General features: G+C 36.6%; 1 protein-coding gene and 1 long non-coding RNA gene across 10 annotated transcripts in view; one reads left to right on the plus strand and one right to left on the minus strand.

Annotated features, from left to right (window-relative positions):
* Positions 1–7778, plus strand: part of LOC309396068 (uncharacterized protein) — a 193186-nt gene extending 185408 nt beyond the window's left edge. For all 5 annotated transcript variants that reach the window (XM_081960830.1, XM_081960827.1, XM_081960828.1 and 2 more), the window contains 3 exons: positions 716–766; positions 4614–4757; positions 6188–7778. In XM_081960830.1, the coding sequence (XP_081816956.1) occupies positions 716–766; positions 4614–4757; positions 6188–6280 (288 nt within the window). In that variant the 3' untranslated portion in view covers positions 6281–7778. The remainder of the gene's footprint in view (positions 1–715; positions 767–4613; positions 4758–6187) is intronic.
* The window catches only part of LOC309396084, a 415466-nt gene that overhangs the window by 110398 nt on the left and 291049 nt on the right, over positions 1–14019 (minus strand). For all 5 annotated transcript variants that reach the window (XR_014176033.1, XR_014176034.1, XR_014176035.1 and 2 more), the window contains exon 4: positions 1736–1851. This is a non-coding gene — a long non-coding RNA (uncharacterized lncRNA). The remainder of the gene's footprint in view (positions 1–1735; positions 1852–14019) is intronic.

Here is a 14019-nt window from a genome sequence, read left to right on the forward strand (position 1 = left end):
CCCTGCCTTAAAGAATAATCATTTGGGGGACTGACTAATAGGCAAGGCTGGAGCAAAAAGTGAAGAGAACAAACGTCTAAAAAGGACAAGGGTCCTGATTTTTTTGGTTTTGGAAGTCTCTGGCTGTATAGAAGAGATGAACCATTCTTAGCAGAGTTTGCACTGCTGTCTTGTAACTAGGCTTTGAAATTAGCCCAAAGGTTGGGTGAAATTAGCTTATTGTCTTCATGTGGTTTGAGGGCTGTGGGTGAATCAGGGTATCAGTTTTAAAGTGTACAGTGATACTTCAACACACAAAGAGAAATATCTGAACAACTGATTTCTGAAAGCCTATAATTTTGACCGGCAAATTTTAGGAGGTGACAATGACTTGTTGAAGAAGAGAGTTATGTTACATGCAGCCTACTCTGCAGTCAAAATGCCTCTTGTAATTTAGTTGTAATCATTATTATTCATGTATTAAATTTATTTGCTGCCCAAAGATAAGGTAACACTAATAAGGTAATATACAGTGATAACCATATTTCTTCAGTATTAGCTAGCAGCTCATGCCATCTTATTCTTTGTCTTGGCCAGTCCTGCAACTTGACTTCAAGTGTTGCATCTTAACTGTGAAAAAGGTTCCTTTAACTATTAGTAATGCCAAATAATGAACTGTTAACTCTTTGCTTTTAATGCTGATACCCAATCATGATCTATTATTTGTTATTTTCAGATGAAAAACAATGTTCCAGAACCCTTGGTAGATATTCCAGAAACAGTAGAGGTAAGCAATGAAAAAAAAAATCTAACTGAGAAAATGGGGTGAAGCAATTCCAAACACAACATTGACCATGACCGTGATTACGCTATACAAAACATTGCTTGCAAGGGGAACATGGGTGCTTCAGGTATTGTATCTGGTATCTCTGCAGGGATGTGCATGGACCTTAGTCTTAAAGTTCCCAAGTTTGGACACCCCTGCCTTAAAGAATAATCATTTGGGGGACTGACTAATAGGCAAGGCTGGAGCAAAAAGTGAAGAGAACAAACGTCTAAAAAGGACAAGGGTCCTGATTTTTTTGGTTTTGGAAGTCTCTGGCTGTATAGAAGAGATGAACTATTCTTAGCAGAGTTTGCACTGCTGTCTTGTAACTAGGCTTTGAAATTAGCCCAAAGGTTGGGTGAAATTAGCTTATTGTCTTCATGTGGTAATAACAGTAGCCATAGCACTTAGATCTAGATACCACTTTACAGTGCTTTACAGTCCTCTCTAATTGGTTTGCAGAGTCAGCATATTGTCCCCAACAATTTGGGTCCTTATTTTACCGGCCTCGGAAGAATGGAAGGCTGAGTTAACCTTGAGCCGGTCAGAATCGATCTCCTGGCAGTGAGCAGGGAATGAGCCTGCAATACTGCATTCCAACCACTGCACCACCATGGCTCTTTGCCTCACAATCATTATAACTTCAGTGGCAACCCCACATCGGGCTGGTGTTAGGAGAGACTAACACCACAAATGTGTATTATTAACTTAAAGGAGCATTTCTCCAAAGCATAACAGTTTTTCCTTTGAAATATAAATGCCTTTCAGCCAGAGCAGTGTTGATGACAAATGCATTTCCTTAGCATCCCCTGCCAACTATTCTCATTCAGGATGATAGAGCAAATATTGCAGTCAATTATTTTTTTAAAAAAAAATGAATGTGAATATTTTCATATTCTCATAAATGAGAAATAAAGCCCCTGGACTTACCTTACTTATGATTTAGTGAAGAGTGCGTGGGAACCTCTCTTGTCAGTATACAGTCTCCCTAGCTTCTTAGTTTTCAATGTGACACCATGTTGAATTCCCAGGGAGCAGGTGGACAACTAGAAAAGTGAGATAATAAAAGAGAGAAATAAAAAGCTCCAGCCACTTCAGAAAAATAAAATAACCTTCCATTTTATGTCAACACTTTAAATACAAGGTTATTGCACTTGTATTGGTGCTTCATGTAGATTTTCAAGTCAAACATTCAACTGGACATTGTGATGGTAAATTACTCTCAAGGTTAATGCAAGATTTAGTTTAAAGAAACCGTAAGCATATTATTGAAGTAATATCAACAGTGAAGGATAAAAGACCGGCAGTATCAGGATTTAATTAGTGAACTGCACTTGATAGACTATTATTGGTAATGAATCTCTAATTATTGGAAATTTATAAGCTGGACACTTAATTGAATGTCCATCATTAAAGTGGAGTAATTTTGTGTTTAATATTGTGATAGACAATAGCAGTTGCATCATATTTTCAGTGACTCGTGTAATATCTGCAGGTATTTTGTACTCATATCAGAATCATACTAGTTCTAAGGATGTCCTAGTTGGTGGTTATATAAATCTCCAAGGTAATATGGTTATTCTTTGTATAATTACAAAGAAAAGGGGTTCAATCTGTTTTCCAAAGCATCAGAAGGCAAGGCAAGCTAATCAAGGAGAAAAGCAACCTAGAAGTAAGGAGAAATTTCCTAACAGTGAAAACAATTAACCAGTGGAACAGCATGCCTTCAGAAGTTTTAGATGCTCTATCATTGGAGGCTTGTCTGGAATGGTTGAGCAGGGGTTTGGACCAGAAGACATCCCAGGTCCCTTCCAACGGTGTTATTCCATTATTATTATCAATATCATAGCAAAATTGTGGACCTTTCCTGTTACTCCTTAAAAATCTGGAGTTTAAGAATTCTATTAGTTAGGACTTCTTAGCAATGTGGAAATGAGGATGGCAAGGTAGGGGGATAGGAGCGATTTTACCTTTTGCTGACAGAGCTTTCAAAAGCTCAATTGTTCTTTATGCAAAGTAAAGACTGAAACAAAGACTTTATTGTCAACCAATTCCTCGGAGGATGAAATAATGAATTCCCATCAGCCTTTGGAATTTAATGTTTTAACACATCGTGTATCATGATAAGCCACAGTGCGCCACAAATGGAACATTAAGTAGGCTTTTCATTTGATCACTCCTCATTCCTGAATCACTGCAGCATTTAGAAATAAATCAGCCTTTCAAGCTTATGATACAACTATGTAAAATTCAAAGAAACATCTAATAGACCACTCATGAACATGCCTTAATATGAAAACATGCATAAGGGGATGGTCACCCATTTCAGTTTGATTATCCAAGGCCCGAGTCATTCTCTCATCTATTATATGCGTTTGAGAAAACGTATGACCCAGGAAAGGCTGTATGAATTGGGTATAGCTAGTCTAGAGAAAAGAAGGACTCTCATCTGGTTCCAATTCCTGCAACCAGATGACCTGATAGCAGTGTTTCAATATTTGAGGGGTTACCACAAAGAAGGGGGGGGTCGTCAACCTATTCTCCAAAGCATCAGAAGGCAAGACAAGAAACAATGGGTGGAAATTAATCAAGGAGAGAAGCAATCTAGAATTAAGAAGAAACGTCCTAACAACAATTTATCAGTAGAATGGCTTGCCTTCAGAAGTGAATTCACAATCACTGGAGGCTTTTAAGAAGATATTGTATAGCCACTTGTCTGGACTAGTATACTTGAGCAGGGGGTTGGACTAGAAGACACCCAAACTCCCTTCCAGGTGTATCTCTATTCAATATAATATTTTCAGAGCATCACCCAGGTCTTTTTAAAACGTTCTAAAGCCACAATAGCTGGATGACTCTAAAATAAAAGTTTCTAATGGTGGGGAAGAGACTAGAGTTGTAACATTACAGACAGATGTTCTGTATAGAAGCATTTTGTCAAGATAAGGTCATTTAAGCTGCCAACAGTAGAAACCAATTTCAAGAAACACAATCAAATTTCAGGGAAAAAAGGGATTACCATTGTCAAATTCAGTAATATCACTGATAGGGTATGTTCTAACTGATAAAACTGTAGAAAATATTGCAAAAGCTACATAATTTAGTTCCTTTACGTTCTGCCTGGAATGTAGCTTATAGATGTTTTCCTTTCCTAAGGACCACTTAATTTGGTACACTAGAGACATGATTGTCCATCATGTGTACTCTTAAATATAATTTTCTCTAAACAATTCCAATTCCAAAATTTGCCAGCTTTGGATGATGCTTAAACCATTCCTTGTAGAAGCATTTGATGGAACCAACAGAATAAGTGAAGTATAAAATATACAAGCAACGAGGCTTTTTAAATGTAAGCTGCTTTTAAAAATCTGTCATCTGTTTCTATTGAAAAGGGGGGCAGTAATTTGTCATGGGTAGAATAAAATTATAGGCACATGAAAAAGAGATTAGATCATAAAGAAGCAGACAGACAGATATTGACTTACTTTCTATTATAATGCCAATATACAGTAAGTATACAATCTGAAATGTGAGGACCATTTTTGACTACCGATATCCTTAAATGTGACTTCCTGAGCCTCTCAAAATACACTAAAAATGTGTCAGAAGGAAAAACTATACATGCTCACATGAACAATCTTATTTCTATTTTAATTGCATCCAATTTAGCTTTTGTTCTAGCTTTGCCCTTAGAATGCTTCTAATGTGGTGAGTGCATCTGGAATAAAACTCTGTGTGCTTTGATTGTAGCATCACTCCATCCTCACCTGGATGTGTTCTGACCCTTGAATTCATTTTCCCCTTTCAGGATGGCTGTATAAAAAATAATCTGAAGATTATTGCCGAGTCATTGGGAAAAATGAGGAAATACACACACAGCGAGGCAATTTCACATCGCAGTTGTAACACGATCTTTTCAGATCTTAGTAAGAAGTGGCCTGGCCCAGTCAAGGTATGTAACAATTTCCCAGTTTGTTTTAAAGAGACAATCTAAAATGTTTTAACAATGATGAAGCTGTTGTCAGTTTTTGCCTTAGTCGCAGAGACGGGTATAACATGGCAGATCATGGCAGAAATCCAGAATCGTTCATATGTTCCAGTGATATTCTGTTAACAATGTGAAAGCATTGTGATATCCCGGCGAGCTTAATAATTGAAAATCTGTGTAACTGCAGTGATACAAAATATACTTTACTCAAGGAAGGAAAAATCAGAAATGAACCATTATGTCAATTGACAGACAAATACAATTCAAATAAGCATAAAGATTTATTGCAAGCTTAAGCTCTCTACAAGAATCTGAACCACTAACAGTCAAAGGAAATTAGCGGGAGTTAAGAAGGAATTCAAGGTGGGCTGGATCTGGATCTCTTGTGGGCTCATAGGGACTCATGCCTGATGATGCATTTAACCCCACCCTCAGGCTCATCCTGGACATCTCCTACTCATTATAATTCATTCCTACATTTATTAAGTCTATTTGTTACCTTTATGTTTATAACAAATTGGGCTAGAATGTACCTTTTTGAGAATTTATTCTTTAGCCTATAGTATATGAATATACCAATAGTGGAAAAGAAATAACATTTGCATCTCTTCATCAAAGACGATGGAGAAAGAAATTGGATTTGAAACTCTTTTCTTTTCCAGCTTTCACCTTGGAAAAGAAAAGTGATGCTGGAGAGATATTAGTTAACTTTCACCGGTAGCAATTGTAGTAGGATGTCAAGGCACTGAAAACATGCATTTTAAATGTGTGGTTTTCCCTACCAGTAGAAGTTAATTACCACATCTAAATGAATTGTTTGCACAAATTGCATTCAAGGAAAGCATTTCCTGAAATAGTCTCACAATAATTGTAACAGCATCAGTTCAAAATTGTGTTTCGTTGGTCAGAGTAGAACTATAGAAATCCATCCATTGTCTCAGCAAGTTGACTGAATTAGGCCATCACTTATGAGCTGGCAGACTTATTTATTTGGACAAAGCTTGTTAGTTGTGTATCATTACCTTGTACTTTGGTTTGCAAGATAGACCTAGTGAGTGTGTGTAATTATATACCTTTAAATGTATTCATGCATGTTTTCTATGTGCGTGGCTTGATAATAATGGTCAAAAGAATTTGATAAGTAGATTTGATAAGTAGATCATATAAGGCTATTATACTTTATCACTCTATTACATTTGGGTGTTACAGAAGAAATGATATTGCTATATCATATAGATCAATTATATATATTTGAAAGGTGGGTTACATCTGGGGATCCATACCATATTCAGTTAAGAAACTTTGGTGAAAAACTTCCTATTTTCTGGTAAGTGACAACTTAAAAGTCTTTAACTTTTTTGAGGTTTGACTACAATCTTTCTTTTTAATAACAGACAGGCCAGAACTGTACAACCATTCAAGGAAGACCCAAGCTGCTACTTCAAAACGTCCTAGAACTGCTGAGAGAGTGGAAGAATGCAGCATAAAGACTTGTTTCTTGAAAGCTTCCTTTTGGGAAGAAGGATTCCAAGAAGAAACTTTGCACCTTAGATTATCTCCATCCCACTTGGCTGAAGAAACCAAGATGCTCCTTAAGGCTCTCATCAGTGATGCTATCCAAAGGAAACACAATCGATCCGAATATATTTATTAACTGAGCAATCTGTGAATTTTATTTATTTATTTGTATATTTATTCATTTATTTATTTGCTGGTGACCACAATATATTGATGATGTTTTTTTCTATTGTTCACGTTGCAAACTTTGCTAGTGAATCATTCCATTTTCTGGCTTTAAGCTAAGCCCAATTGGGCTAAAATTGTGCAACACTCTAAGAGACGCAGAGAGACATATGGGGTCAAGCTTAACTCTAATACAAGTTAGCATCTTGTAGAGAGCCAAATTTTAAAATAATCTGTCTATGCGCCATGTGCAAAATCATAAAAGCTCATTGGGAATGCCAAACATCTGCTAAGCTATGCCCTAACATTAAAATATGCATCACATTCAATGTGATTAAGAAGCAGAATGGGATATTGTAACACAGAGAGTTCTCGAGTTATGACCACAACTGAGCCCAAAAATTTATGTTGCTAAGTGAGACATTTGCTAAGAGAGGTTGTCCTCATTTTCCTTGCCATAATTGTTAAGTGAATCCCTGTAGTTGTTAAATTAGCAATGCGGTTGTTAAATTAATCTGACTTCCCCATTGACTTTGATTGCCAGAAGTTCACAAGGGAAATGCATGGCCCAGGGACACTGCAACCATCATAAAAATGAGTCAGTTGCCAAGTGTATGTGTGAAAAATGGTCATTAGTCTCCTTTTGCAGTGCTGTTGCAACTTGGAACAGGCCCTAACTGAATTGTTGTAAATTGAGAACTACCTGTATGGATTTTACTACTCCCCCCTTTTTTGCACTGCACTCTTGCAGATGTCCCAGAGCAATATAATCTGGACACATTTCTATGGGTATTTATTTGGAAGTTAATTTCACTGAAGAATTTTCTATTCATTATTCAGTTCAGATTAACCTAATCCAATGAAAACAATAATATATTAGGGAGGGGAGAATGGTTATTCCTTTCTTACCAGTTGCATCAAGAAGTATAAAATAAGATAATCTGAATAAGTTACAAATTTTAATAAGATCTTGTGGAGCTACAATCCAAAAGATGGATTGAGGCTAAAGCAAATTTATAATTTTATTTTAATTAATATTACATTCAATGAACTGAATCTAGTTAATAATGCTGTTACTATATATTTCATACTTTCCTGCTGACATCTGAGTAAAAATTACAATTGTATAGATGTTTTCATAATGCTTCTGGAGTCGTCACCCAAATTTTGGACAGGATAATTGTGATTCCAAGTCTTATTTTAACTGATATAAAATCAAGCTGCACATTATGAAATTTTCTTTGAATTTAACTATTTGTTGTTCAGAAATCTTTATTTTATATCTTTAAAATGGGGAAAAAACCTAACTAAATAATTTAAGAAAAATGGATTTTTTTTTTCTGTCCCTAGTGAAATAATGGTTCAGTTCAGTTATTTTCTATTTATATATAATTTTGAATTTAATTTTTGAAACATTATAATTGTTGGGCTCTTGAAAGAATATAGAAGTTATTAAATTTCACTTCATGTTGAAATTTGAGCATTAACATTTCAATATTTATAGATGAATGAAAAATGTATATGGTATTATTATTATTGATGTTATATATTGTATTTATAGAGTATAATTTATATTGCATCAGAGGAATTCTTTATGCGTAGAAATAATTTGTAATAAAAATAATGAATTATTAAGGGTTTATTGACCAATAATGATATGCATACGGTGTAGCTGAATAAATTATTCTGAATACGTTTGCTGTTCAGTCTTTATTGTGTAATAGAGGGGTTATGGAAATTAGTCAAGGTTCAATTTTAATTTATAATTCATTTCAAGAAGGCAGTTTGATTTGATTCAAATTCCCAGTTCAACAACAATATTTAATATGGTTCACTTTAAGTCTATGATAAAAGTAATATTGAATTCAGTAAAATGTAGGCATCCATTGAATTTTTCAAATGATTCAAAAGCACCTGAATAAATTCTTCTGAATTTATTTAGGTGTGTGCTTTGAAACTTGGCTTTAAAGTGGTGGTCCAATCAATCACTTTTGATTTAAATCAATGTTTTTCAAACTTGACAACTTTAAGATGTGCAAACTTCAACTCTCAGAATTCCCCAGTCAACATGCTGACTGGGGGATTTGGAGAGCTGAAGTCAACACAACTCAACCAAGTCTGAAAAAAAAACAACCTGATTTAGATGCATGATTCTCACAGCAAGTAATTATACATGAGATGTATAATTAGCAACTATTAACACACCTGCTATGAAAAGTATAATTGTTTTCTTCTTTTATAAACCTGCCTCTTTCACTATTAAGAGTAGCAACTTATTTGAAAGTCCGCGGTCAGCTAAGACTTTATGGCAGGGGTGTCCAAACTTGGGAACTTTAAGACTTGTGGACTTCAACTCCCAGAATTCCCCAGCCAGCATAGCTGGCTGGGGAATTCTGGGAGTTGAAGTCCACAAGTCTTAAAGTTCCCAAGTTTGGACACCCCTGCTTTATGGGAACAACCAAAATCGCAGTAATTTGTACCTCCTGCAAAGCAAAAGCAAAAAAAAAAAAAAAAGTATTGACCTGAACATTTTTTTTAAATAAAAGCCCAGTGTGAAAGTTAAGATCCTTGTGATTATTTCCTCCCAAACACACATTTGGATTGTCCAGATTTTACCTGCCCTCATCCAGTTGTTGCTGAATTATTCCACCTTTCTTCTAATGGAGACCAGTTACCAAGTATCTTTTGTCAGTAATGGGCACTTTGAAAATCTTTCGTGCAAGTGCTTAAAGACTCTGGGCTAGAAACAGAAAATTATTGAAAATGTTGCCAAGAAAAGTGCAGGATTTGTCCAATCAGTTGCCGGGATCAAGGCTGACCTGAAGCCTTCCCATTCTCAAACACATACATTAGCTACTTTTGAACTGTTGTTAACTCATGCTTATCACATTGGTCTTCTATTGGCTTCTTTTCTGATAGTATCTGATCTGGGACCTCTGTTCTCCAGTAGATGCCTGCCTGCCTGCTTTCCTTTTCTTCTTTCCTTTTTTGTAAAATGACACAAGACAACCAACATATCCAGCATACCTTCCTTTTTCCTGTTTCCTCCAAAGCAACAACACTATGAAAGGAGTTGCGTTGAATAGATTAACTCAGAGGGCCCCAGGACCCATTCAATACAATACAATACAATAGTAGAGTTGGAAGGGACCTTGGAGGTCTTCTAGTCCAACCCCCTGCCTAGGCAGGAAACCCTATACCGTTTCAGACAAATAGCTATCCAACATCTTCTTAAAGACTTCCAGTGTTGGGGCATTCACAAGTTCTGGAGGCAACTTCTGTTCCATTGATTAATTGTTCTAACTGTCAAGAAATTTCTCCTCAGTTCTAAGTTGCTTCTCTCCTTGATTAGTTTCCACCCATTGCTTCTTGTTCTACCCTCAGGTGCCTTGGAGAATAGTTTGACTCCCTCTTCTTTGTGGCAACCTCTGAGATATTGGAAGACTGCTATCATGTCTCCCCTAGTCCTTCTTCCTCTTAAGCTAGACATACCTAGTTCCTGCAACCGTTCTTCATATGTTTTAGTCTCCAGTCCCCTAATCATCTTTGTTGCTCTTCTCTGCACTCTTTCTAGAGTCTCCACATCTTTTTTACATCGTGGCAACCAGAACTGAATGCAGTATTCCAAGTGTGGCCTTACCTTACTCTCCATTCCATGGAGAGAGGTTTTTCTGCAAAAAAGAAGAGCATGTTTTTGCATGCTGCCTGCCTCCTGTGGATGGGGCTTTGCTTGTTAGTGTGGCCTGGTTTCTGGCATGCCACGGTCCTGTACCAGTCCACCGAGGAGGGTTGGGGATCCCTGGACTAACTGACCCAGCTGGCCTTCATGGCTAAGGCAGGACTTGAACTTACAGACTCCTGCTTTCTAACCTGGTGCATTAACCACCAGACCACGGGTGTCAAGCTTAATTGCATCACACGATGTATCACAAGGTATCATGATGGTTTGTTGCCTTTGCGTAGCTGGGGTGGGCGTGGCCTGTGTATGACGCATCCGGCTCATGAGCCGCCAGATTGATACCAGTGCACTAGACCAAACTGACTCTCTGATCATATGGTCTACAAATGTGACATTAAACAACCGTCAAGGCAAAATCGACAAGATTGCCTACAAGATAGAGAGTAGCTTAATGTTAAGACAAACAAATGCCATTTTGTGAACCAGATTGTCTTTTTTTTTGTGAAGAATATTGTTAAAAAGATGCACAAAAGACAGCTCTACTGCTCTTCTCAAAGGTGTGAAGCAGTGGTGGGTTTCAAATTTTTTTAGAACCTCTTCTGTAGATGTGGCCTGCTTTGTGGGAGTAGCTTGTCAGCCATGTGACTGGATGGGAGTGGCTTGTCAGCCATGTGACCGAGTGGGTGTGGCCAACTTGTAAAATGTGGTGAAACTCACTTAACAACACTCTTCTTTAGCAACCAAAATGTTGGCTCAGGAACTCTGGCATTGAAGTGTGCAAGTCTTAAAGCTGTCAAGTTACAAGACCCTTGCACCCCTAACCCTTTAGAAAAAAAACCAGGGGTGTTCAAACTTAACAGCTTTAAGACTTGTGGACTTCAACTCCCAGAATTCCTCTTCTCGCTCTTCATCTTGATGATGTGCGAACGGGCGGGGGGAGGGAGCTGGAACCGGTTCTAATTGGCACTGTAGATTTGTGGAACCTCTTCTATAGAAGAGGTTAGAACTGGTAGGAACCCATCCCTGGTGTGAAGGTATTCAAACAGAAGAAAATGCTTGTAATTTAATAAAATTCTGAAATAGATTGTGAACCAGTAAGTTTGATCTGATATTTTGCTCTTTCCATACACTTGTAATTAGTAACTCTATCATGTGTTTCCTAGCGCTAGTTTTTACCACATGTACTCTGCCAGTTTCCTGTGACATTGCAAACGAATGTTGCCATCATGGTTAAAGGAACTTAATCAGCATGTCTTCTCCATCTATAACCATAGATTTCACGATTTCACCCTTTTCTTCACTATCTACTATTGCATATTGTGTTCTACTGTTTTTACCAAATCAGGAAATTAATTTTGTCTCCAAACACATGCAATTATTTAGTTAGATCAAGAGGGCATTTTTAAAAAAGGACTTGTTCCCGAGTTGAACTATATATCCCAGTTAGCTGGGATTCCAGGTGATTCATTTCTGAATAAGTGTAAAGGGAATATATTGTTGCCTAATCTCCTAGTTTTGTATGTGACTGGATGGGCGCATTGACCTTTGAATAGTGCTTTTTCTATGTGATTGATGTATTAACTGGTTCTCATTATGTTGATATATGGAACAATATCTTGCTTTTTTGAACAGTTGTGTATCAGATAAAGAAAGACGTTGTTGTAACCTGCAATTTCCCCACCTGTTTAACCTGTGGCTATTTCTTTTGAGTGTTACAGGTGAAACCTAAATCTAAGGATCTGCTAGTTACTAATCTCAGGGCACCTAATGCACATGTTTGCAGCTATGAGGAAAATAGCAGCAAAGGGAACATTATATGCATCACCTTGTATTGTACAAAATTAACCTATTTTTTTAATTAAAAAACCAAATTTCTGCCATTCTTTTTGTTATTTATTTATTTAATCAATTTTGGGGCCACCCAATGCCCAACAATTCTGTTTGGTTACAATCAGAAGAGTGAGACCAATGCAACAAATGAAAAAGAATGTATGAGTGGCCTGAGGATATATAAACAAACTAATAATGTTGAAAAGAGAACCACACTCCATCTGAGCCAGTGTCTTCAATTGAAAGGTTCCCCCCCCCCCCCTTTCAGCCTTTAAAAAAAAATCAGATAAATGATCAAATGCTGGCTGATACAGAAAAGGCGTCACACTAGCATGTCTCTCGAAAAGGGGGGAACAGAGAGGATTTGAATTTCATGATGTGGCACACTCACGGGGAAAAAAAACTTCTTTCTCCCCTCTTTAGCCATTCTAGAAAATCCATTAATTTCAACTGATAGTAATTAAAATTTGATGCTAATTCAGTGAAATGTCTTTTCTGTGAGTCATTTCCTTATCAGTGAGAGTCAGCTTCCACTTTGAAATGAACTTCTGCTGTGGAGATCATATTCATTATTTCTGTATACATTATTACATAGTGATATAAGTCAGCAAAAGAGCCACTTTGCCAAAAAAAAACCAAGTATATATTTTAAACGGACATGTCCTCGTGTTCAGCGAAAAGATGCGTCATGCGGATCTATTAATAATGCACAGTTGATAGATGAATGAAATTAACATATATAAAAAGGTAGTATATATAGAACATAGAATAATAGAGTTGGAAGGGACCTTGGAGGTCTTCTAATCCAACCCTCTGCTCTAGTAGGAGACTCTATACCTTGTCTAGTCTCTTTTTGAAAACTTCCAGTGATGGAGCGCCAAGAACTTCTGGAGGCAAGCTATTCCACTGTTAGGAGATTTCTCCTTAGTTCTAGCTTGCTTCTTTCGTTGGCTAGTTTCCATTCATTGTTTCTTGTCTTACTTTTTGGTGCTTTGGAAAATAGTTTGACCCATTTCTCTGTGTAGGAGCCCTCAGATATTGAGACTGCTATCATGTCTCCCCTATTCCTTATTTTCACTCTAATGAAAAGAGTAGACATATCCAATTCCTGTAACCGTTCTTCATATATTCTCCTCCCTCCTCCCCTGTTTTACTACTAAATATTTCTATTCAGAGAGCATGAGAAAATTTTTGGACTGTTAGAAGTTTCAAGAACCTTAAAAAAACTCAAGAGTTATATGGCTTCAAAAATAAATCCAAAACCACTAGAAAACCTGAAAACTCTTTTAAAAATATGCATCTCTATGGATTAGTGAAACCATTGCACTAAGATGTATTTTCTACTTTTAATGTGGAATCAGTTATTATTGTTGCACATTATAGTTTATTGACAATAGTTATTGTGTTATGAGTTTAGCTAGTAAAAGTGCAATCTATAAACCATGGTTAGGATAACCATAATTTATGAAAAGCATGACTTGTAATAGCTGTCTCAAAACTTTGTGGTTTGAAGTTTTGAAAAAGCTGCTAGAAGCCATACATGTCATAAATTATTGTTCAAAAGAAAGATGACATGTATATTTTACTGCTCTTCATCTGACAGACATTGTAGGGAAAAAAAACCTTTATTAAATATAGTAGCCAAAAATCAGGGGGAAAAAATCTAGTAACACCTTTTCAATCTGACAACTTCTATCAAAAGGCATAAACTTTAATGAACTACAGCTCACTGCTGCAGTAGCATAGAGTGAAAAATGTATAAAGTAATATTGGAACATTTTAATCTCCTAGGACACTGCATTACGTATTTCTAAGTGTTTTGGAATGAAAAAAAAACAACAAAAGAGAATATTTGTAGCTCGGGATTGAAATGTAGGGTCCTTAGTGCTCTCTGGTTGTTTTCTTGCATGTTTCATTACCCTACCAGCAGAGTTGACCAAAGATTGCTATGTTACACTCGTCAAAAGATTTTGGATCTATCAGGTCTAAACAAACACATTTTTTGACACATTTCAATTGCAAGTTGGTAAGATT

Source organism: Natrix helvetica, assembly GCF_964273705.1.
Source record: "Natrix helvetica genome assembly, chromosome: 8".
NCBI classification, from domain to species: Eukaryota; Metazoa; Chordata; class Lepidosauria; order Squamata; family Natricidae; genus Natrix; species Natrix helvetica.